Raw genomic sequence first — 26,326 nt, 5'->3', positions numbered from 1 at the left:
GACTAGCATGGAAGAAAGCATAACCTCTTTCACAAGGGAGATAAACCCTCAACTGTGAATCAAACAAAGGCATTTATATCAGTATCTGACACCGCAGTATATGAAACGTCATATATATTACATAAAACACATCAGCCTCTATTAAACTACATGAATCAACATGATAGCCCTCTTCCTTGTGTGTGTGTGTGTGTGTGTGTGTGTGTGTGTCTTTGTCTTCATTACATTTTGAGAACACTTACAGCACACTCCAACTCTGTAAATTAAAGAAAGAAAGAGAACCCTGTCAAATTGTCAGGGTTCTCCCCACAATACCAACCAAAGTTTTGTGCTTTAGTGTGCTTAGGAACGTTAATACAGTATTTACACTTGGTGGTGTAAAATGGTTAAGTGATGACGTGACGAATCCTACTTCCGGGCCTAAAGTAGTCTGCGTTTAATATGGCTTTTGTGTTGTTAACATGTTTAATGTTTTATATTTTCTTCTATCTCAAAAAGCTCCTAAAACAGTCAGTGATCACTGTTGACCTCCCTCGGCTTTTATTACCGCTAATTATTTATTTAAGCTCAGTTTTTAAAACCTTAGGACGTAACTACAGCCCAGCCCATGCAGCAGTATATGAATGACTAACCTCGTATTGTGGATGGATTATCTCAGTTGTTCTCCTGGCTGAAGTTTGGTCCTTTTACAGCATCCTGCCATGCGATTACATTTGTTCCTGACCACCGAGAACACTCACATTAACTTTTATCGAGTGGAAAAAAAGTTAGCTTGTTTATATTATGCTAACATAGCTGTGTCGCTAGCGGTCACGTAGCACATCATTATATACCAGCTAGCCCAACTTCAGTAACCCTACAAACGTCACTGCTGTTTAGTTTTCTGTCTTCATTTATGCTGGAAGTGATAGCAGAGCTGTACGTTTTAATTTGTTTCCAAAACCCCGCAGTCAGGACATGCTATATTGTATTTAGATAGAAGCTAGCGAGCTAACTCCCTGCTAACTTCTAACTCCGTTAAATGTCATAAATTCCGTTTTCATGGATGCCTGGATGTTAAACTCAATTGTTACACCTGGTAGAGCAGAACGCTGATCATTTTATTAAAGATGAAAGACTTTAGACTGTTTTTCAACTCTCAGTAATGCCATAGTGATCGTTTGATATATGGACCTGCAGCGGAGTTTAGGCCCAGACACAGCTAGTGACGTCAGACTGAACAACCGCATAGCATTGTATAAGTTGCAAACACACACTAAGCTAAAACGCACACATTGAAGCAGCAAACATCACTGGAGGCTCTTAGATTAGTTGCTGATAGTAAGTTTCTTAAACAAATAAGAAGATAGGTGTCACATTGAAAAATGCCTGAGGATCTTAAATTCAATACTATTAACAGATAAAATATGTTTTAGTCCTAAACTTATGCTAGTAATGCATCAATAACCGGCTTTTTCTGTCTGCCTGTGTATGCTGGAGATCCAAATGCTAAGCTAATTACTTAGCCATGCTTTTCACATCTGTATTTATTAGCTGCTAAGCTAAAGTAATATAAAACAATGTTCCAAATAGTCAATATATATAAGAAGACGTACTGGACTTGAGTAACTCAGATTTAAGTTTTCACATTCACGCTTGAACGATTACATTTATTTGTAATTTTGATTTTCTTCTGCTTAACTGAAATCTGTTGATGGTTGCAGGGTAGGCAGCTTATTCCAGATGTACTTTTCCCCAGCAACATTTTGCAGTTTTTTCCAGAAGATTTGATTTGTTCCCAGTGATGGGAATAACGGCGTTACAGGTAATGGCTTTAGTAATGGCGGTACTTTTTTCAGTAACGAGTAATGTAACTAATTATTATTGCAATCGTTACAACGCCATTACCATTACGAACAAAAAATGCGGTCGCGTAACTATTTTTCAACAAACAGACGGTTGAAGCTGTGTTCAGCTTACCGCATCTTATATCAGTTGCTGTAGCAAGTAGCTGTAAGTAATCTGGGAGCTGCAGCTTTAAGCAGCTGTGCGCTCCCGCAGGCAGCAATCGCTGTCTGACAGACGATCACTTTTTGGCACAACACCTGCAGCTAGGGGCCAAAATGAGTGCTGCTGTTTAACTGAGGAAGAATAAAGTAGTCGTGGTAACCCAATCACATGACCACTTTAAGATGACAGGGCAACAAGGTGATATATGCCAGTTTTTACAGTACATTGTGTTGATAGGCCACGTAAAACCAGAGTTATGATGAACAATATATACGCGTGTTTTTTCCTGAATAGTTTCGTCACGTTTACTGTCTAAGGACAGCAGCGAGCACTCTCTGCTTATGAGCAAAAAAATAAAACAAAACAAAAAACGTGTGTGGGAAAATGCACCATGTCGACCAATCAAAAAATAATATGGCGACATGACATTTGGCTGTTTAGGAAGAGGGGGAAGATTTAGGAGTGACGGCGAGAGAGAGAGAGCGCGAGTTTTGAGATGTGAGAGATTTGTGACGTTTAGCGTGTTTGGAGTGTGTAGTTAATGTGTTGTCTTGTGTAGTTAGTGTGTAGAGTTGTGGATAGTTTTGTGTTGTGTCAGAACAATGAGGCGACTGCTGTCTCCAGGTAGAAACAGGAGTGATACACCTGCTGCTGTCAGACCTGCAGGTATCAGGCTGTGATGTTCTCCTTTATAGTGGACAGAAATTATGTTTTTGGAGTGGCACAAATATTTGTGTGGCATCTTATTGAATGCAGAACAGCTGATGGTTATGTAAATAGATGTGGTTATTTAAAAAAGGGTAAAAGGTAATTGGCTGCAAATAACTTTGTTGTTTGCAAAACTTGTGCATATGATTTTAAACTTTAAAACATTTAAAGTTATGAAATATGATTCATTAAACATGTTTGTGGTTGTTACAGTAAAAAAATTACTTTTTCTACTCTGATTTTATGTTTTTTGTCTGATTTTAGATCAGTTGTGTTAATACAGTATGTCAACATGAAAACATAACTGTAAATTCAGACACGTGAGGTTGTGCTGGAAAGGCAGCTTAGTTGGCAGCTTAGTGTCTCACCTTTCTACTTCTGTTTCTTCCCGTCTAACGGTTCCTTGTCCAGTGCTTTCTGGACTTCCAACAGTTCCTTCACTGTATTTTAAAGTCAGGATAACTGCTGGATTCTCTCAAAGAAAAGATCTTTGCACACATAAGGAGACGTGCTCAGAAGATGTTGGCTGTCTTTGGATCTACCTTTACACGTGAACAAACATTCTTACTTATAAAATTTCACAAGTCCAGGTACAGATCCTCTCTCTTGGCGATGATCACCTGTCCAGTGTCCATTGTATTTCGACCTCTTGTTGCACTTATTCAAGCCTAAAACAGGCAAGTATTTCTTCACTTAACAAGAAAAAAATAACTGAAAAATACCAGATAAACTAAAAAACTAAATGCAAAGTTGCAACAGCACTTCAAATCTTTAACATTTTGCCAGAACATGCACATTTTGTTTACAGGTCTCTGGACGTAGCGTTTTCAGTGGCAGAAACGTCCAGATGAACAGAATCAACTTTTGGAGATTTACTTACCTTGATTATTGAGAATGCATCAAGACATTTTGTTTACAGTTGTTTTTCTGGATTTGATTAAATAGTGATAAAATGTTTGCATTTTTACAATGCCTGTCTCATATTTTCATTCCCTACAGCATCCACTCTTACCATTGGCAGCTTTATATAATAATAATTTATGTATTATGGAGATAAAAGTAATATTATACGAAACTGAGTTCAGCTTATTGGTGCAGCACTCTACAAGAGTCCCAGGAGCACCTCGGGAAAATTAATTGCCTGCCTTTGGTTTGAATGGTACATAGAGATGTAGCCTAAAGTCCAGTTATATCGAGCATGACGCTGAATCATGCTGGTTCAGCACCTATGATGCAGTTATATAACAGAAACCCAAGTCTCAAAATTATGACTTCTTACTACTAGTTCAGCTCTTAACCTGCTGAGTTATTCAGCCACTGAGAAAATATGATGATATTATGGACTAGAGCTACAGTTTGTAGTTCATAGACTCACCAAAAAAAAGCAAATAAGCTCATCATGTGACACACAGTGACACCAATTTAATTTACAAGTGGATGAACATAAATAAGATTAACATGTTTCTTACATTTAATAATAATAAGTCTTTGTACACCAAACAGATGTACCGCGTTGTGATCATACAAATAGTCAATATAATTGTTGACTGTGGGAGAAAAAAACAAACATAATTATAAATCAATAAGACTAACAGAGATGACAGAGGAGACATGACACTCAAATATCCCTAATAGAACTACTGGGGATTGTTTCACATCAGCAAAGATGGTGGTACAGTGGAAATAAAAGTTTCAGGGAAAAACACGTTTTAACCTTTTGACATTCAGCTGGTCATTAATAACTCATCTAAAGTTAGGATTCAGGTCTGGTTAACCTTCTCAGGTCTGAGCTATTATAGGTGGTAACACTAACCCTGTATTTAGGGCTGCCACGATTGGTCGACTAGTCACGATTACATCGACTATCAAACTCGTCGACGACTGATTTAATAGTCGACGCGTCGTTTGAAGCTTTGTAAGATCCCAAAAGACGCAGGAATAAGTAGCAGGATTTAAGAGTGTAATAACGGACTGAAACAGAAGATGGCAGCACTGCATGTACAAGGATGCCAGCTGCCGTTAAACCCCGAAGAAGAAGAAGAAGCTGTGTCCCAGAATTCATAGTGCGGCCCACCTCAGTTTCCAACAATGGCGGCAGCTAGCTAGTTTTAATATTACTCTTATTATTCTTTCTGGGTCACAAAATAAACGTTTAACATATTTTCAGGCGAGAATGTAGCTGTGGAAACCTCAAATATCTGCTCAGTTTATCAAGACACCACATATTTTCAAAAGCGCTCCAACGTTTTCGGAGACGTCTGTTACCCACCAGCTCGATAGCGAGCCGGGGGCGAGGCTCACTAGAGCCGTGAGAACACCGGACTCCCGGCAAATCGTTTTCAAACCCACCGCCGTCTTTCGCTACTCAGGTTAAACATGATACATAAGTCACTTAGATAAATTAAAAATGTTATTGTTTGGCTTTTTTCAGTGTTTTATTTGTTCCTGAGTAAATCGGTTTGTCTGAGATTAAAGTTATAGTTTTTACACAGCTGAATAAACGTCAAGCAGACAGCTGATTATCAGAAGTGTGAGATGCTCCAGAATTTACTCCGGTGTCCTGTTATATTTTAGATAGCAAGGAGTTTATTAAACTTCACCGAAACAATCTGCAAACTTCATTAAAATTCATTAAACTCTCATCTTGTCTTTATTTTTAGTTAGCACAAACACTTAAAGCTGTAAGCTAATGATAGTTATATAAGAGCAGATGCTGCTGGTGCAATAAGCTGTACGTTTTACGTCCAATGGATGATGATCTGATTAGTCGACTATCAAAATAATCGTTTGTGGCAGCCCTAACTGTATTGTAAAGATAGGAAAATGGAATTTTTAGGAAAACCAATCCAAAAGATTTTTGACAAGGTTCCTGGAAGTATTCCATGATGGCTCCTGAGTGAAAGTATTGCTGTGTCCAAATTCAAGACCTGCATCCTTCGAAGGACCCGGCCTTCACGGTCAACATAGGCCGGGTCCTTCGAAGACCCAGAAGGCTGGAAGTGCGAGGCTGTGAAATGGGACGGTCTAGCCTTCAGATTTGTGTCACCGCTGTCTCAGTGGAGTTTAATAAAATCAGCCGTCTGCTCCTTGCTCCCTAAAATATAACAGGACACTGGAGTAAATTCTCCAGCATCTCACACTTCTGATAATCAGCTGTCTGCTTGACATTTATTCAGCTGTGTAAAAACTATAACTTTAATCTCAGCCAAACAGATTTACTCAGGAACAAATAAAACACTGAAAAAAGCCAAATAATAACATTTTTAAGTTGTCTAAGTGACTTATGTATCATGTTTAACCTGAGTAGTGTAAAACCACGGGGTCTGAAAACAATGTGCCGGGAGTTTCCGCCTGCTCTAGTGAGCCTTGAACCCCGGCTAGCTATCGAGCTGGTGGGTAACAGACGTCTCCGAAAACGTCGGAGCGCTTTTGCAAATATGCAATGTCTTGATAAATCGAGCAGATATTTGAGGTTTACACAGCTACATTCTCCCTGAAAATATGTTAAAAGTTTATTTTGTGACCCAGAAAGAGGAATATTAAAACTAAGTAGCTGCCTCCGTTGATGGAAACTGGAATTGGCTGCACTATGAATTCTGGGACAGGTTGGGCATCGAAGGATACAACTGACCCATCCTTCAAATCTGGGGAAATGAAGGACGCATTTGTCGGACGCATTTGTCGGAGTCTTTGAATTTGGGCAGCTTTCGTCGCCTGGCTGTGATGTCATCGGTCTACAAATGCGGCCTCTGAATTTGGACACAGCTTATTTGGACTTTGGCTGAAGTCTATGCGAGCGGACTCTGGATATAAAAATCTAGCCCAAAAGTCTAACTGAATTAGCATCACTCATTTTTAGACAAAATAAAAGACTTAGTGTATTTTCATTGTGCATAGATTTTTTTGGGTGAAACAAACCGGCTATGTAATAATGCACAGGCTAAAACTGGACTATGTGTTTTAGCCTGTGCATTATTGCATGAACTATTCCATGTACTGATGAAATGCCATTCACAATATTTTTGCCCAGTATATGAAGTTCATGTGGAGGTTTTCTTATACATAAATTACATAAAGAATTAAAACTACTTGTGCTAGAATTGGTCTAAGCATAAGCATTAATATGCCTTTTTTAATTTATGCCTAAAATATTTTTTATTAATAAATGTCAACATTCTCAATTTGTGGTACAGTACCACATTGTAATGAAAAGAAATTGAGGTTTGTTTGATTGTTTCCTCTTTTTTGCTTGCAGTGGGTGCATCCATTTGTTTTTTGCCATCACAAAGTGGTTGTGGAGTGGTGCACGGTGAGCGTGTGCATGCGACGAGCTTGTGCGTGAGACTGTGTGCGTATCAGGCTGCGTACAGCGTGTCTGTATCTGGCAGACATCAGGTTGTACAATAAAGGATTGACGGCGGCACTGAGGTAGAAGAGCACGGAGGACACAAGATTAAAATACTGAGACAGATAATATAAAAAGTACAAGTGTGTATCAGGGGGTGCGTATGTGTCGCTGAAGACTGTGTCATTGTAGGTGTGGTCATAGTGCAGCTCTGTAGATGCTGCAGAATAGGCAGTTGTGGGGATGGGAGGCGCTGTTTCAGGTTTGTCATGTTGGGACTTTACGGTAATTGATAGCTTACTTTGCAGGCTGTGTGTGATTGTGTTTGTGCTTCTTTGCAGTTGGTTATGTGTGTTTCTGTTGTCTGGTTGTGTATTAATAACATGAGCCGAAACATTTTTATTTTGAGTGTGTCCATTATGTATGTCGGTCTTTTCATGTCGCCCTTTTGTGTGTGACATGATATGAGAGTGCAAGGACAGTGTTTCAGTGTTTATGTCCAGGTCTAAGTGGCTAGGTGGGTTAGTAACAGTGGGTATGGTGACATCTTTTCTGTCCATGCTGACATGCGTGATAGTGTCTGACTGGGAGTTAGTGTCCAGGTAAGTTTCCTGTCTCTCAGTCCCAGTGCCCAGAGAAAGAGAAAATATGGTTCGACCAACATGGAACGGCAGCCAACACAAGACGAACGCCAAGACGATCACTCCTGAAGAAAAAAAGATGAGAACATTAAGTCAGAACCGCCAACGTTCCAGATCGAGTCCTGACCAATCACGGCACGTACTACATGGACTACAGTATGCAAACGTCTTTGCCCACCCCTCAGTTTTTTTATATGTTGTTTTAAAAAATGGAAAATAGGCACAGCCATTAATGTAACCATGTACAAACATACATGGAAATACAGGTCGAATGAGCGTCTGAGTCAGTATTAGGTATGACTGCCTTTATGAACTCTCTCAGGCAGCTTTCGTCTAATTTCTTGAAGCAGTCTTCAGGAGTAGTTCTCCAGGCTTTTTGAAAGCTCATCTTTGGATGTTTGTGACCCTTTGGTTCCATTCTGTATCAAGCTGTTTCTATACGGCTCCATGACGGACAGGCTTCCAAGAACGAACTAACCCATCAACAACTCTACCAACGTAAATAAAACAAAAAACAAAACTGCTTGAATATCCCCCCCAAAACAAAAAACATGTCTTTCACCTGGCCGCCATACTGGTGAGAATTTAAAAGAATTTGAAATTGTGTGTGTGTGTGTGTGCTTACATATCTTTGTGGGGACCAAAAATTGGAAGTTTACTATGCTTGTGGGAACCAACAGCCTTTATGGGGATAAAATCCACGTCCCCACAAGTTTGAAGGTATTTTTGAGGCTCAAAATATGGTTTTAGTGTCAGGGTTACTATTAGGTTATGGTTAGGTTTAGGCATAGTGTGTGTGTGTGCTTCCTCACCCAGCATTTTGACAGTGTTCCTGTGACTCTGGTCTCTACGGCTGCTTTTTGGGCGGAGCCACAGTGTGCGCCCAATCAGACTATATACCACTCCCAGAATGCAGAGAGGTACCAAGAAATACAAATTGGAGAGAATCATCATGGCTGACAACAGGCCAGAGGAGATGGCAAAATGTGTACAGCGGCACTCTCTCTTGTCAGTCTCTCCCCCACGGCCTTCATTGGAGCTTCCGTCCATTCCTCCTCCCTCGTCTTCCTTTTTGTTTTGCTGCTCTCCCTCTAATCCCATCTTTCCGTCTCCCTCCCTTCCATGTTCAACTGTATGTTTTTCAAGTTTCATTTCACCTTTGTCTTCCGGTGGCCTGTTATCTACTTCTGCTGTTTCTGTCTCCACTTTTTCTCCGATCCATTTCAGTTCACCAGCTCGTTCCTCCCAACTCTTTGTCTCTTTTTCACCCCACTTTATTCCCTCTGGGCCTCCATCCATGTGTCTGCTTTCTTTTTCTCCTCCACCCATCGTAAACCCTCCCTGATCTCCTTCCCTGCCTGTCCACCCCCCGTCTTCTTTCCATTGGATGAGCCCGAGGTCTTCTCGTCCAACGTCCTCCACTCCAACCATGACCAGCACTGGTGCGGCACTCACAGCCGCACTCAGCCAGAGGCAGCCTATGATGGCCCGGGTTCTGCGCCGTGTCACTACTGTCTTGGCTGTGATCGGCCAGCAGACTGCCAGGTATCTCTCCAGGGAGAGGAAGGTGATGTGGAGGATGGTGCAGAAGGTGCAGCACTCTGAGAGGAACATAGTCAGCTTACAGGCAAGGTCTCCCAGGGGCCAGGGCCGGGGCCTCCAGAGCTTGGAGAGACAGAACAATTATTTTCCTCTGATTGCATTTTATACCTTTTTTAACCTGTAAAGAATATGTGAGCAGTGCATAGCATGTCAACAGACTCAGATAAGAACAAGTATTTAATATTAACTCAGCTGCTTAGTTTAAATGAACATTCTGAAAACTACTTTATTATAAGAAAATCATAATTTTCTACTTATCAAGACAAAAGGTATCGTTTTTTAGTCAGTGCCCACCTAACCAGAGCGAACCCCCACAGGCACACGAGAGCATGCAAACTCCACACACAACTGCCCCACTGTGACCAGATCATCCTCACTGAACTGAGCTTTTAGCTCCTTTAATGCCACATCCTGTCGGCCCATCTGTTGATTGACTGTATGCTTCAGATGACTATTTTAAAGATGTCTTCTCTTTATGAAATTATACAGAGTGCTGCCTTCCTCCCCTCACCCCAACCAGTCACAGTAGATGGCCTCTCCTCCCTGAGCCAGCTCCTGCAGGAGGTTTCTTTCCTGTTATAAGGGAGTTTTTCCTTCCTACTAGCACCAAAATTGTGTGCTCATAGAGGGTTGTCTGATTTTTAGGGTTGTCTCCATTTTCTCCACTGTAGGATCTTTACATTACAATATAAAGCACCTTGAGGCACCTGTTGCTGTGATTTGGGGCTATATAAGTACAAAGAAACTGTTGGAAATTCAGTGCTCAGCTCAGTCTGAAGCCTGTCTTTGAGTTTGTACGTACACAGACCTCGTTATGTAAACCATGTTTTACTGAGCATCTGCCATTCTGACAATATATATGAAAGAAAAATTAAAAACTTATTAGGGCTCTTTATTATTGTGGCAACATATGGGTTAGTTGTAACGTTTGTTCTTCAAGCTCTTGGCGTCTTACAGAATCAAAGGCCAGATCTGTCTTTGCTTGTGTTAATTAAGTTACGCTGCACAAGGAATATGATAAAAACCCATGCAACTAACAAAAATATGACTTGTTATTTATCCACATACTTAAAGTGATTGTGCCAAGCCTGCGATAGAAGAGTGATTTAAGATTTCTCTAAGTGTGACACAAGCTTTCAATGTAACAAGATTTAATTTAGAGGCAGGGGTCCCCCTGAGGGGAAGGCAACAATAACATCTTTAAACAATTACTAGAAAACACAAACAGGAAGCGAATCTATTGTGCCTGCTTTGTTCACCCAATGGAGTGATTTTCTGTGACTCGACTAAACCTAACTAACATCATGATCTGATTGCTTAGTGCCACAACGTGGCTGTAGGTCTGGTGTTCAGGCCAAAGTAAAGCAAGCATGCATTACAAAATATGCACTGTGTCAGTAGATACCTTATATAAATCCAGAGGCAGCAGCAGGAGTATCAGCAGATCACTAACAGCCATGCTGCTCAGGTAGAGGTAGGTGGAGGTTCTCATGTGTGGACGCAGCCAAACCACCAGAATTGTTAGTATATTTCCCAGGAGGCCAAATAACATCAGGGGGATGTAAATCACAGTCACGCACACTGCAAGAAGAAATAATTATCTGTTTTTATCAGATCTCAATTTGATCTGTTTCCATCTATCTTCCTCATATACATAACACACACACACACACACACATATATGTACATATATACAGGGCTGCACATACGTGGTCCGCAGGTGTGCATGCGCTGTCAAAATAAAAAACGTGCACCAGATAAGAAGTTGTCCGCTAGAGTGGGATTTTCATGGCACCACCTCTCTGTGCGTTCATCATTTGTTTGAAGCCAGCTCACCTCCTGCAACCACTTTTCCGAGAATACGCGCTTCTTTTGTGGTTCGGACTCCTGACATTTGTTTGGAGGTGGAGGAACACCAAAGTAATTGCTTAAAGGAGCTTCTTCGACATCTTTAAGAGTTCTAAACAAACTCTGTCCTCCTCCAGAAAATCTTATGTACGCAAACGCGCGTCGCAATTTCTTATGTGGTGCGCGTCTTTTATTTTGACAGCGCATGCGCACCTGCGGACCACTTATGTGCAGCCCTGTATATATGTATATATATGCGTGTGTGTGTGTGTGTGTATTTTTTTTACATATTGTATAGATTTCTTTACAAATAATTCAATGAAACTATAGCCAGCAGCTGGTTAGCTTAGCTTAGCACCAACCATAGACTGTACATAAAGGTGGACATGCCTTTTCAGCACAGATAATAAAAAGGATCAACATTTCCAGATACTAGACAAAGAGTGTAGCTAGAATCATGTCCTCATATTACCACCGCTGCCTGCTTGATATAATGAGAAAACGACAAGGAGAATGCTCTAATAAGGACGTCATTAGAGTCAGACCTTTTATTTCTTAGAAGAGTTGCCCCCCTTTCCTTATCACTGACTGCATACAAGGAGAAAATAAAACCAGTCAATGATAAGGCCAGTGTTGCCAACTTAGCGACTTTTCACAACAAGCAACGGTGCTGCCGTGGGCACCTCGCCCGTGCCAAAGTGCTCACGGGCGGAGGATAGTCCTCCCCCAGCAGGTGATTTTCACCCCTATGCGTCCAAACTGCAAATGAATCGCACATGAGCGAAGCCGCTGCTCCCGCACTGACTGTAACGCAGTCAGTTCTTCTTTTACTCTTATGCTGTTTTGTGGATCACAAGGTTTAAAACTACTAATAAACACACAAACACACACAGAGTACCTCCACCAGAGCGCCTATTTCGGATCACAGCCGGTCCAAGCCCGGGTAAAGGAGCAGGGTTGGAATTGTGACATTAAAAAACAATAATTGCTAAAAGAAATTTAATTTGTAGTTCTAAATAAACTCTAACTGCATTTTTTACTCACTTTATGTCTCTTCCACGATGTTATTTTTCTCTCCTACAACATAGGTTACAATGACGTTAGCATGACCAATTGTGCAAATTAGGCGATGACATCGTTTAGCTTTAAGCCAATAGCGATTTTCCTTAATGAGGAGTTGGCAACACTGGCTAAGGTTGCAGTGTCCCTCAGACTGACATTCAGGTCAGGCCCCCTGCTTGTAAAGTCTGGATTTAAAACATCAGCTTGAGCTTTCAAAACACAACTTCAATAACCATGTGTGGTGTTTCTTGTTATATACACTTTTATATACGCTCTGGACACAAAAAGTGGAAATGGAGAGTGCTAGCTAATAAACAAAAAAAGAAGAAAAGAAAAGGAAACCCTATATGTCATAGGTGTCAAACTCTGGCCCGCGGGCCAAATTTGGCCTGCAGCCTAATTACATTTGGCCCATGAAGCCATACCAAATTACTATTAGAGCTGGCCTACTGGTATTATACAGCTAATATATATATTGTTTAGTATTAAGCTTTGCTTGTTGCATATTCAGTTTTTCAGCAAAACGTGTTTGAGTCCATAAGAAAAGATTCATTCTTAAATCTGGAGGAATAAATATATTTCAATAAATATTAACGTTAGCCCGCGACTTTGTTCCAGTTTTGACCTTTGGCCCACTGTGTGTTTGAGTTTGACACCCCTGCTATATGTTAAGATAAGCAAACGAGCCTCTGGCATTAGATTTCAGTGCCTTGTGCCATGTTTACATCAGATAAAGTTTACTACTGATATTGACAAATTTAACTAACAGGGACATGTAACCATGCAAGCTTGCACGAACATCTCACAACACAATCCACTGCTGATGAGTTGCTTAGATGTGAGTTGCACAACCCATGAAACCAATCCTTTTATTTAGCCTAAAACCACATGTACAGAGCAAATCAGGTTCCTGGAGTGAATCAAGCAGTACTCAGCATCACCCAGAAAACAGCATTATACACCCAAACTACTTTAACACCAATGGAACGTAAGAGAAAATATGACTTTGAAATATTCAGATACCACAATTTCCTTCAATCAACAATTTGTTCTTTTTCTTTCTAAAGAGAAAGATGCGCTGTAGCTGCAGGTTTTTATTTTTATTATTTTATTTCTAAGACTACTTTTACAACTGTGTTTACCCACCTAATTCAATCAGTCCAAACATAGGTTCCTCCCAGTGGCACTCTTGGTTGGAGCAGTCCTCCGGGAAGCCGGACGTAAGGCCGCAGTTTTTTTCTCCACAGCCACGGCCCCCGTCTACATCCATCAAATCCATGATGGGTGGGGTGCGAGGGGGGAAAGGGTGGGCATCGACAAGAAAAGTGACAGCAGGAAAAGCAGCGGAGTATGTCCCCCGGGTTACAGGGTGCAGAGGTGACGCACGCTGATGGATTTCCTATGGCGCTCGATAGCGGCCGACGCTGACAGCGATGTTCAGGGGAGAGAAACAGTCCAGTTGGAACGAAGAAAAAACACATTTAGACGGGTTTACAAGACAAAGTGTTGGCGATGTAAGTGAGTACAGTTAAATTAAAGGTTAACAACAACATTATAGAGTACACACCAGTGTTTACATCGGCCCTAGCTCCAAAGTCACAACTTTATAACATCAAGAAAACCAGTATACAAATATGGGGACATGCATATTCAACACTGACTGTAATGGTCCGTTTCTCCAAGCAATACTTTTGTTACCATGTGGAACAAATAATATCAATGAAAACAACAACAACAAAAACATACATATTTTTTGTATTAGCATTTTCAGATTGAAAAATTAGCCACATGCAAAAACACAGTTATAACCTAAAATACTCACTGACTGAGCCTCGGCGTGTCATGTATCGCTGCTGCGCACACACGTCTGCCTTGGCCGTGACTTACACACCTACCATCTCTCTCTCTCTCTCTTTCTTATACCTCTCTCTCTCATGTCTTACTGTGTACAGCACCCTGCGCACAACATACCTCTTTTACACTACGCCACCTGATGTTTCCTAAGATGCCACCGGCTGTTTCATGTCGTAATGAAATCAAACTTGTTTCAGGACACCTTGTTCTTGTTCAGATGTATCTTTGTAAACCTTTTCTCTGATGGCCGTTTCAGTCAGAAGAGGCTTTCTCGTACAACTCGTCCATTATGAGAAGTTCGTGTTCTTTTTCTAATTGTGCTGTCATGAATATTCGCATTCAGCACGTTAATCGAGGCCTGTGAGATAATAATAATAATAATAATAACTTTATTTATAAAGTGCTTTCAAACAAAGTGCTGTACAACTAAAGGGATAAATAAAATAAAAGTGATACATAGCAACACAGGTAAGAGACACAAGACAAGTTAAAAACAATAAAAATGTAAAAACTAAAAGCCACAGAATTAAGACATGTAGGATGAACAAATGTGTCTTCAACTTAGCTGTAAAAACCTCCACAGAGCAGCCTGCTGAATATCTTGAGGGAGGTTGTTCCACAGAAACAGGCACGAAAAGAAAAAGCTCTCCAACTGTCTTTGTTCAGGCTCTATGAACTTTTAGAAGGCCAGAGTCCTGAGATCGGAGAGCACGAGAACCTGACAAGGTAGCCAATGCAGAGATCTCAGCACAGGGGTAATGTGCTCAAATTTCCCAGTTCTTGTTAAAATGCGAGCAGCTGCATTTTGCACCATCTGTAGACCTCTAAAACTTTTCTTTGGTAGGCCAATAATCAATGCAGGAAGACACAAATGCATGGACAAGAACCTCTGCAGTGTCGCTTGACAGAACTTGTCTGATTCTGGCGATGTATCTCCTGGGTGTTTTGGAGTTTGTCTGAGCTTGGGGTGAATTTGATGAGATGTCCACACCTGGGACGATTGTGGCATTGTGTTAATACCTGAATGTTTCAAACCAGCAAACTGCCAAACGTTCTGCTTTTATAGGTGCGCTCACAGTCGCTGATTATCAGTTAACCAGGTTCATTCTCTTGATTGTTACAGATACAGAACGGTTGTTCTTCGTTTGTGACAAACTTTATTTTTCTCGTGACTGTTTATAGTTCTGAAGTGGAAATTTAAAGCTCTAAAAGAAATAACTTTCTGAGTTTTAAAAAAACCTCTTGGATTGTTAGCTCAGCTTGGTCCCTAACAGGACAATACATTCATGTATTTTACTCAAAGATGTTGTCTAAGCATTTACTTCTGTCTCATAACTATGTACAAATCACTGTCCTTATTTGGAGCAGTTTTTAATTTGTACTTAAAGGTGGAGGCCATAAAACACGAAGACTCATGAACACAATGTATCACAATGGTCATAAGGTGATGTTTTCAAACTTGGCACAAATATTCTCATGGAAAATATCACTGTCATCTCATACAACAAGGTTTTCTCAAGAAGCATAATTAATTCATGAGCAATTATAACATTTTTCACATTTTGTTGATTTTGTTTGTGGGGATAGGTTAATTGAAAAATCTAAATTGCCCATAGGTGTGGATGTGAGTGTGGATGGTTGTCTGTCCCTGTGTGTTGGCCCTGCGACAGACTGGTGTACCCCACCTCTCGCCCTATGACAGCTGGGATAGGCTCCAGCACCCCTGCGACCCTGAAAAGGATAAGCGGATAGATGGATGGACATTTTGTTGATAATCCAAGTGATCCCAAATAATCAAAGAGTTGGCAGTTCGTCTTGTAACCGGAAGGTTGCCGGTTCGAGCCCCGGCTCGCACAGTCTCGGTCGTTGTGTCCTTGGGCAAGACTAGAGATGGGTATCATTTAGGTTTTATCCGAAACCGGTACTTTTGAAACTGTGCCGGTGCTTAAACGGTGCTCGAACCGGTCCTTAAAGAATGGAGAACACAAACTTTGTCCAAAAACCTCTCATGTTTAACTGTTTTCCACTTCTTCTTTGGTCATTTTAGCCTTTTTGGCCAGGGTGAAGGGAGTATCTGCCATCAAACAAGAAGACAGCCGCATGTAGCTATGATGATGTTTGCTAGTTCACCTTACATGCATTAATGTAATAACGTGGTTAGCCTACTCAATGTAAATTACACACGAACAACATTAAGCTACTCACGCAGAGAAGAACGGCTGCTGCTGCATCATCTTCCTCATCATTTCTGCTACACTGGCAGGGCTAGGGGCCAGGACTCTCCTCTTCGGGTTTTTGGATCTGGATGTTTACGCCATTGCTCTGTCTGCAGTCTAAACCTAATCCTAACAGTAAACAGTAAGCGTTCTTATGTAGCGCTTTATATAACCTGCCTCATTCACTCATTTACAGAAGCACTTAAAAATCTCTGAACATGGAATGATAGATGTTCTCCAATTCATCAAAGAGCAACTTGTGTTTGAGTATCTTCCCCAAGGATACATTGGCATGCAGACTGGAGCAGCCAGGGTTTGAACCACCAGCCTTCCAGTTAGTAGATGACCTGCTCTACCTATTGGGTAGGAAGTCTTTGATATTTGCTAGAGTTATTTTTTTTTTCGTCATCTGTTTGCAAAGACTTGTAAGAACAATTCAATGAGTATATAAAAAAAATTAGGTCAGGGTTAGTCAGTGATGATGATTTATACCTCAGAGGGTTAACAGTTATCTGTGGGTGAAATGTGCATGTGTAAGGAGCTTGGTGACTTTGTTGGTGGTTTTGCCTAGAGCAAAAAACGCTTCTGGAAGGGATGAGCCATCTTATGAGCTTTTGAAGCTCATAGAGATAATTTGGTTTTAAAGGAAGTCGTATCATTGCTCAGGTCAGTTGCCGGCAGAATGGAAATGGGTTGTTTTTCTAGCTGTCAGACTTGGCGATGAAAACAATTGTTTCAGCCACACAGTACTTCTACAATAAAATGATGTCTATGATGTGTTCTTTTCTCGATAGACAAAAACTTGAAGCAGTTTACATAAATACAATTTTATATCAACTGACCATAAAATAGATAGCACAGTGGCACAACAAGAAGGTCCTGGCTTTGGCCTTTCCGTGCAGGGGTTTGCATGTTTGTGTGGTACTCTGGCTTCCGCTCACAGTCCAGACATGCAGTTATTGGGATTAGGTTAATTTGAAAATGGTGGTAGGTGTGAATGTGAGCATGAATAATCTCTCTGTGTTAGCCGTGTGACAAAGTGGTGACCTGTCCAGGGTCTTATGGCAGCTGGGATAGGCTCCTTGCCCCCCATGACCCTGACTTGGATAAGCAGAAGAGGATGGAATTAAAGTACATCTACATGATGCTCATAATGTCCTTAAAGGGACTTTCTTAATCCATCTATTCTCTTATGCTTATCCAAATCCCCCAAAGGAAGCATTGTTTTACCAGCAGGCATGTTTTCAGATGTCTGCTGCTGTATTTTTTAAAGCCCTGCCCCCATTTCTTCTGGGGGCGGGATTTCCTTTTCCCAGGTCACCATAGTAAATAAAAATGCTTCTCAGTGACTTGCCTGGTTAAATAATGAATTACATTAATGTGATGTACTATGTTTTTGTACAAATTGGTCTTGCACAGAAGTACAGCCCCGCTCTAGTTCAACTTCAGTTGATGTCTCTTCAACACAAAACAGATTTTTTGAACATTTTTGGATTATTTGATAGCTTTACTTCATTTTGAAGGTTTTTAGCTAGTTTGGAGATCAGAAATATACAAAAAGTAGCTTTTAAGTACCTTGTATTTTTCATTGATTATATGGTGATTTATGATACAGGGTTTCTTTGAGCATCAGGGATGTTGGCTAGTTGGTAATCCTGGATTCTCTATCCCTCGTTTCACTATACCCGGCTCGCAAACATTATCAGTGGGGTGTGTGATTATTGATCACACGATGAGTTTCTGTTGTTTATTTTGGTATAGATGTCGGTCTGTTAATTAGACTGAGCTCAATGTTTTGATTGTTTTTCCTGTCTTGCTTCTGTGAATCACCTGTGTTTCCTGGAGTCAGTCGGCCATCGGTCTAAATGAAGAGAGTATGACTGACTGGAGCACAAGAGCAGTGAGGCAAATTATAGGAGTGATTTTCTGTAGTCTGTGACACTTTATGAATATATGGATGAACAGTACCAATACTATAGTTACCCACAATCAAAAGGCATGGCAGCAGGAAGAAGGATTACCTTTGAGAAAAACAATCCAGACGAGTAAAAACTCATCATATGTATATCTCGAGATGATGTGCACCATGTCCTCAAAAAGTCTGAAGAAACTGGACAAGTGGAGGACAAAAGAAGAAGTGACGGGACTGAAAACCCATGTACAGCAGATGAACAGCATCTGGAAGTCATGTCCTCAAGAAACAGGAATAAACCAGCAAATAGTAAAGCACAGTTCTGTGCATTTGAACCTGTGGTGTTGTGCATTCATGTCAAAACTGATGGGATTATGAATTCAGAAAAGTACTATCAGAGTTTAATCCACCATGCAATACCATCTGAAAAGTGTCTGATTGGTTAAGCCTTAATTTTTTTCATCAGGGCAATGATCCCAAACACACTGCCAATGCAGAAAAAAAGACCTGGATAGAGGAACTATTCTTGAAGAAACAACAAGAAAGCTGCCTAAGAGAGTTCAGGCTGTGTTGGAGGATAAAGGGCCTCACACCAAATATTAACTAACTAAATTGCGCAAACTCGGTTTTTGCCTCATATACTGTATTTGCATGTTTGCTTAAATGGCTGCACTTATTTTATATTTTTCTTACAAAACATGAAGAGATGGCTGGTGGCTCAAGAAGCAAAAAAAAACTAAATAAATTACTGAGGAGGAGATTCTTTGGCAGGATTGAAAATCATGAAGCCAGCCAACCAGAAGGTGGCGCTATTCCGTCACAACACAGTCAAACTAAAAGCCTGTTTCTAAAAGACCCGGTGAAGAAGACCAGACGCTAAAGACGAGAACGGGAGGACGTGACTGTCTGAGCGAATGAAAATGGCTTTGAGGGCATGTTTGAGGACCAAGCCGGGTTTAACAGGTAGGTTTGGGAGTTTCGGGGGGAGAAAGTCCGAGTTTGTGCGTCTCTATTTCCTCACAACACACCGAGCTCCTGCTGCCGACGGTGCGCTGCAGAAACTGGAGCAAAGGTCGCAGCGCTTGTCTCTTTATGTCGGTGTGTGCAACTCCACTCACCCACAACACGGGAGCTGAGAGCGAATACGAGGCTGAACGTGTAAAGAAGCGTGTGTTTGTTATGTGCTGCATGCCAGCTGTTAGCTTTAGCTGTCTGTCTGGAAACAAAAGCTCATGAGAAACTGTTTTTCTGTTCATTAGCGAAAGAAAAAAATGTTTTCGTGCATCATTTCAACTTGGATCTCTTCAAACTATTAACACGACTGCACATTGATACGTATTATATCAAGTTCTATAATAAGTATGCTACATGGCTGTTTCCTGTCTTTTGAATGTGTGTGTTGCTGCTTTGTGACCGATGACTTTGAACTGAGCCAGTGTGCTGTGTTCCTGTGCAGGTCTTCTGTCCCAGCTCTCCTGCAGCGGTCATGCTGCTGCTCGCAGGGCTCCTGCGCTTGTAGCTCAGCGGAGCAGCAGCTCCACCTCACAGAAGATCAAAGTGGATTTTGACCAGAGCTCAGGTGAGCATTTTGCTAATACGACTGTGCAGGTGAAAGGATGCTTTGTAAATGAGACATGAAGTACAACTGTGAGTGAGTTGTTCTAAATATGTAGGGGAAGGTCATGTAAATACAGATGTGTGGAAAATTCAGCTGGCTCTGCCTGTAAGTCTCTTGTCCCACAGACATTAACTCCCCCTGTTTAACTCCAGCTGGCACATGAGGCAGTTCTCCAGCTGTAGCATGTTCAGCTCGGAGCTGAGCGAGCACCACGATCACCAGGGGGAGTTGGAGTCCGTCTGCTGGACTAGAAGAAGCCAAATTACATCAAGGGCAGCCACAACAGAAATACCTGTGACTCACCAAAGCTGCATTGTAATGAAATTAAATAAAAGTTATTGTCCAGCATAAAAGGAGCATTTTTAAAAGCTGAGGCGCGTAGCAAGCTTAGAGCAGCGTGATGGATAATGCAAACCCAGCAAAAAAGCAACTGTGTGAATATTTAAAACAACAGTTGATGCTCAAGGCTATTAACCAACCCAGGGAGGTGTAATACACTTCGATAAAATCTTCTTCTCCATCAGAAAAACAATGTTAGTATATTTATTATGCTATAATAAATATCATCTTATATATTACTCGCCTCCCAGTCTGACTGCGAGGAGACAGAGGGGGGAGGGGCAAAAAAACCTGGCAAATCAAATATGTGGATCTGGTGCTGCGATGACTGACTGAGCCCATAAAGTCATCAGGAAAGTGTTTACTGAGGCTAGGAGCTTCTCCCACACTTTTATAGGGCTGTGTCATTGATATTGATGTCCGCAGTGCCGTGTAGAGTGAAATCCAATAACGTGGGCGATTAAAGTAGAAAAGAATTTATCAGCGTGGTGGCCCCCAAAGCCCCTCCTCTCGCCACATCCAGAGCAGAGCCAAGCCTCTGGGAGACCGCTGAGGTGAGTTTCTCACATCACTGTCAGTCCAATTAAAGTGTTAAAGCACCTTAGCGGGTGGATACACCCGTATGAATCAATATCCTCTCACCCCATTGACTTAATTAGTCGGATGCAAAGTGCAGCAGGCCGGCGATCGCTCAGGTTGTTTGTCTTTCCTCTCAGGGATCACTAATTTGAGTTTAATCCAGTGTGACCTCAGCTGCCATCATCAGCAGACACAAAGCATGCAAAATCTCCATCGCAGGTTTCCTGGCGCAGCAATCACTGCAGCATTCAAGTGAATGATCATGGCCTCTGTCTCTGCAGGTGTGGCAGTGATGCACATGCAGAGTCCTCCTGTCAACAGTCTTAGTTTAGAGTTTCTCACTGATGTCTGCATTGCTCTTGAGAAGCTGGAGATGGACAAGAGCTGCAGAGGCCTCGTCGTCACCTCGGTACAGTTAAAGCAGCTTTGTGCAGATGGACTAACATCTGTGTTACAGTGAAGTCTTTCATGTTTACAGTTCCACAGCTGAAGTTTGAACATGCTAAGTATAATGACAGTTTATCCAGCGGGTTTAGCTTCTGGATGTGTTTTACCCTGAAATCCAGAGCCAGCCCAAGGTGTTCTCAGCCGGGCTGGACATCTTGGACATGTATGGGAAGAGTCCAGAGCACTGTGCGGAGTTCTGGAAAGCTGTGCAAGAGATGTGGCTCAAGTTCTATGGCTCCAACATGATCACTATAGCAGCAGTCAATGTACGTATAGAACAACGCAGCACCTACCTCCACACTGTCTGCACCTCACACAAGGACAGAGTGGTGCATTCTGGGGGGCAAACACACTGAAATAAGCTTGCGGGCTTCTCGTTACTCGTCACCCAGGGCTCCAGTCCTGCAGGAGGCTGCCTGCTGTCGATGACATGTGACTACAGAATAATGGCGGATAACCCTCGTTACAGCATCGGTCTCAATGAGACCAAGCTCGGCATTGTAGCACCTTTTTGGTAAGAAATTACACCAACACTAATTACAATAATAATTGATAGTACCAGCAGCAAGGTAGAAACACAGTTTACATGCATTAGTCTCATTTAAGCTCAGTGAATGCGAGAGGTTTGCAGTTAGCTTCTTCTTGCATGGTTCTCCTGCGCTGTAATGCCGCTGCTCATGTTGTGGAGATAAAAACAAAGAACTCATTTCAGTCTCACTGCGGTTCATCTTTTTGAATCGGGGTTTGTATAATTTTGTGCCAAAGCCCCTAAAACCAATACAACTTCTCAGTTTAAAAACTGTTTTATTAACATTTCACACCCATCTTTGTTTTGTCTTGTCACTGTAAAACTGCTCCTGCAGGTTTAAGGACACTATGGTAAACACAGTCGGACATCGGGCCACAGAGATGGCCCTACAGTTGGGGCTGCTCTACAGCCCTGCAGAGGCCTTGAAGATAGGATTGGTGGACCAGCTGGTGCATGAAGACCAGGTCCTCACTACAGCCACAGAGACCATGACCAAGTGGTTGGCTATTCCAGGTATACTAAACATCAGTTATACTTGTCATTTTTTCCACCTGTGGTGCTGCAACTTGGTCTGCACAATATGTTCATGTGTATGTCAGGTTATTGCTGCCAAAAAGATTCACCTGAGTCAAGATTTCTAATCTTGTTTCTATTCAAGATAAAGTAAAAAGTCTGACAGCTCTTTGGTCATTTGACCACATTTTGAAGTCAAGGTAAAAATGTCTCCGTCTGTCCTCTTCGCTGCTGTGCTGCTCATATGTGTCATAATCAACACAGGAGAACCTAGAACAAAGTTTAATCGGTCGTCCTATTATCTCAATGCTGCTGTGGGTTTTTTTCAGTCAAACAGATGTTAGATGGAAATGTGTGATCACCTCTGTAAAATCAGACGTTTTGGCACGTTGAGGTTTTGGAGTATTCAGGTGGTTAATTCCACGGTCTTCACAAGGTCGAACTACAACACTCTACAACAAACAAAACGAGCTACATGTCTGAGACTACAGGCTCAGTTAGCATGTTAGCACTTGTCAACATTTCAAGACCAGACAAGCATGACTCATTTGACACCAAAGCGGAAACGTTTGAACATAATGTTGCATGGTGCAGTCAGTGAGTCGATCATAAGCACGTCATGCATCTATCCAATATCGAAAGCTTTGCCCAAATTGTGCCACGATCCCTTCACAGCAGCCAACCTACAACAGACGTGCTGGAAATGAAAAGAATCGAGGTTTTGCAGTGGCCCCGTCAAAGTCCAGACGTCAGCTGGATTGAAATGCTGCGACCTTATGAAAGAATTCTCCCCAAACCTCAATGAGCTGGAGTCGCACTATAAAGACAAACGGGCCAAAACTCCTCCGACGATGTGAGACTGAAAGTCGTGCAGTCAATAACGACTTTATTGCTGTTCAAGGTAGTTCTGCAGTCTACTGCATCATGGGGAGTAAAACCAGGGTTCCTGCACACTATCAAAGACAAGGAAATGATGTTTTATTTAAAGTAGATTTATTTGTGTAGCTCAGGTGGTGGAGCAGGTCATCCACTGATCGGAAGGTTGGTGGCGCGACTCCTGGCTTCCCCTGGTCTATGTGCCAAATATCCTTGGGCAAGATACTAACCCCAAATTGCTCTGAATGTGTGTGAACATTAGCTATGAAGCACTTAGAAAGATGTGCTTGTGCGAATGGGTGATTGCACAAGTTGTGTAAAGTGCTTTGAGCGCTCAGATGAGTAGAAACGCGCTACATAAGAACCAGTCCATTTACCATTTGGGTAATAAAATTGCAGGTAACATTTCCAAGGCAGGTAGGAAAAAAATGAGCTGCTATCAGTGTATGTTTGTTTTAAGGTGAGGTGGCACGAACCCGCATGTAGGGAGATGTAACCTCGTACCTCAGAAGTGTCGATATGGGTGTATTTCCATCTGTACAGCAGTATTTAGTACATCCTGGTACTTGGCAGGATGTGCAGGAGGCAGAGAAAGAGCATAAGCTTTCAGCACCTGTTAGAAATGTCACTTTCCCACATAAGAAATAAAAGGTGCTCCACAATAGTGCTGCAATTGAATATATTTTGCAATGAATTGAAGCCCATGTCAGTATTCATAGAAGAAATTGTATATGAATGCACAGCTTCCTTACATGTGCATTTGTTTCATTTGCAGATCACGCCAGACAGCTCACAAAGTCCATGATGAGGAAGCCAACCATAGACAAGCTGGCGGCTAACAGAGAGGCTGATGTCAATAACTTTGTCAAGTTCATCACCAAGGACTCTATTCAGAAGTCCCTGGGGATGTATCTGGAGATGCTTAAGAGAAGAAAGGCTTAGAGAGGGGAAACATGTTTGCACACTTTGTAGCACCAGCTACAGATGTGATCTGACATCAGGCAGTGAGCAGTCTACATGTTTGGGGGATAAAACCCAGCATTTACCCCTCAAGGTGTTAATAAAAACACTCGAGGTTAGGGTGTGACTTTTTGTTTTGGTTTGAAGAGCCGTACACTCGGGCAACCTGCCGAGCCTTCTCCATCACTCAGCATTACCTGCAGTATGCTTACGCGAGCAAACTGCTAATTGTTGCAAAAGAGTCTCACATATGAAGGACTAACAGCAAATCTGACCTTTAGTGCATCTAAATGTGGCAAAGCCTTTGTCATCTCTAACAAATGTTTGGTTTTTACTGTGAAATATCCAAATAAATGTCTGGATTCATACATTAAATGGATTAAAGCGTGTGGTTCTCATTCATTATCTCTGTAACTCAGACGTCTCTACATTCAAATGACAGTGGAGAATGTTAAGAGGCCCTGGGACCATTTTTGTACATTTTAGTTTTTCAGTTACAAGCCATTTGCACTGTGTTGAATGGAATATAGCCAAATTCTCTAAAAAAAAGTTTGGCATAATTTCATTTCAAAATTCAAGTCTGACTTCCTTAAATTAGCTTCAGTGGCTAAGCTAACAATACACATCCTCTTAGAGCCCTAGGGACCATTTTTGGCCCATTGACTTCCATTATAAACGCTATTTTTCACTGCAGAATTATTACCGTTAATGTCTTGGTGATTACTTATGTTTCCGTTTCGTTTTGGTCTATGAGCCTTAGAGTTGTAATTTTTTTATTTGTCCACCGGGTGGCGCCCTTGCTCCACATTTGATCCCTGCTGGAAAACAGCGGGCTGCTTGGACAGACCTGCGGGAAATGAAGCCTCATTTCCGGCGTGCAGCAGATCGGGCGGGACCATTTTCGGTCCCTAGGACCGTGAGAGGGTGCTTTTTTTTTTTAGTCAACAGGAAATGACGTATTTGTTGTCACGTGGTACCGGACGTATGTGCTGGAAAAAGGAGTCCCCGGTGATCGTGCCCCGGTCATCGTCGCGACTTACCCCGGGAAGATGCACTTATTTCGGCCTAGAGGAGGAGCATTTGCCACCTGGAGACCATTTTCTGGTCCTGAAAAAAATAATAAATCGAAATGAATGTTGGTGCCAATCTTTAGTCCATCTAAAGGCCTAATTATAATAACAATTGAATATTACCTCAAATGTTTTTTTTGGAAAATATTCAAGTTTTATGTTTTTTGGGGCAAAAAAAGCAGTGCGCTCATGTGACCAAACCGGGATATAAAGAGTTAAAATCCGCGAAATGTAATTAAAACTTGACATGAATATTTCAAGGAGAAGTAGGTCTAAAAGATTGGCTAATTTAAAGTGGAATAAAATATTAATATATAAATTTTTTATAGCACTTTTTTGGGCGTGGTCGATTAGGACCGATAGTGTGTGCATTTTATGAAATGCGCTCCTGCAAAAAAAATAAAAGGCGATCAAAATGAATGTTGGTGCCAATCTTTGGTCCATCTAAAGGCCTAATTATAATAACAAACAAATATTACTTCAAATGTTTTTTTTGGAAAATATTTAGTTTTTTGGGGCTAAAAAAACAGGACGTTCATGTAATAAAACTGGGATTTAAAGGGTTAAAACAACGAAAATCGAATTAAAACTTTATATGAATATTTCAGGGAGAAGTAGTTTTAAAAGACTGACCAATTTAAAGTGGAAAAAAATATGAATATATAATCTTTTTATTGCACTTTTGGACCATTTTTGGTCCCCAGGGCTCTAAAGGGATGCATTTTTAAGGGTCAGCCAGGAGTTAAAAATTCAGCGGACAACCAAATCAAAATGAATCTTGCATTCTTATAACAAGGAGCATTTTTCATTCTTTGTATGTTTGTGTTTTGGACAATTGAATCAATATACGACACTTCAAAAGGACCTGAGTGTCAGCGCAACACAATCGGCTAAACTTCAGGTGTGCAGTGTCTCCACACTTTTCACTGTCACGTCCTGTGTGTGACAGACATGAATGACCTCTGCTGTGGTGCTCCCTGTTTTCTTTGAGCACTACATTTACACATTTAAGAGTATTACCCTCAAATGTGTTTGGATTTGTCAATGTGTGAGTCGTCTACTAAGCCTAAAGCTACAAGTCACTAATGTGACTCCTGGAAAAGTAAATGTTCTTTCATGTAAAGAGATGAAATCAGCACGTGTATTCACTTTAATATTACATCCTCGGGGGGGAGGCTAAGTATTTTGCAGCAGCTTGGTATTGAACTGCAAACCTTC

The 26,326-nt window shown here is 41.4% G+C and overlaps 2 protein-coding genes across 2 annotated transcripts; one reads left to right on the top strand and one right to left on the bottom strand.

The window, feature by feature from the left end:
• Positions 1–6,095: 6,095 nt before the first annotated feature.
• Positions 6,096–13,566, bottom strand: LOC147331803 (uncharacterized). The gene is made up of 4 exons (XM_086290519.1): positions 13,342–13,566; positions 10,691–10,866; positions 8,496–9,348; positions 6,096–7,748 (listed from the first exon to the last, which is right to left on the bottom strand). The coding sequence occupies exons 1-4, from the start codon at positions 13,472–13,474 to the stop codon at positions 6,979–6,981; spliced, it is 1,932 nt and encodes a 643-aa protein (XP_086146645.1). The 5' UTR covers positions 13,475–13,566; the 3' UTR covers positions 6,096–6,978.
• Positions 13,567–18,998: 5,432 nt separating this feature from the next.
• On the top strand, positions 18,999–24,425 carry eci1 (enoyl-CoA delta isomerase 1). Its single transcript, XM_086288071.1, has 7 exons — positions 18,999–19,140; positions 19,634–19,756; positions 20,995–21,122; positions 21,280–21,426; positions 21,553–21,674; positions 22,024–22,202; positions 23,854–24,425. The coding sequence occupies exons 1-7, from the start codon at positions 19,092–19,094 to the stop codon at positions 24,018–24,020; spliced, it is 915 nt and encodes a 304-aa protein (XP_086144197.1). The 5' UTR covers positions 18,999–19,091; the 3' UTR covers positions 24,021–24,425.
• The last annotated feature ends 1,901 nt before the right edge of the window (positions 24,426–26,326 follow it).

The sequence above is a fragment of the Aulonocara sp. 'chitande type north' Nkhata Bay genome, linkage group LG4 (genome assembly GCF_057382095.1).
Source record: "Aulonocara sp. 'chitande type north' Nkhata Bay isolate Kocher_YH1m ecotype deep benthic linkage group LG4, A_spYH_male_GT1.1, whole genome shotgun sequence".
In the NCBI taxonomy this organism is placed as follows: Eukaryota; Metazoa; Chordata; class Actinopteri; order Cichliformes; family Cichlidae; genus Aulonocara; species Aulonocara sp. 'chitande type north' Nkhata Bay.
The sequence above is the reverse complement of the archived record's forward strand: the minus strand, read 5'-3'. Positions and strand labels throughout refer to the sequence as shown.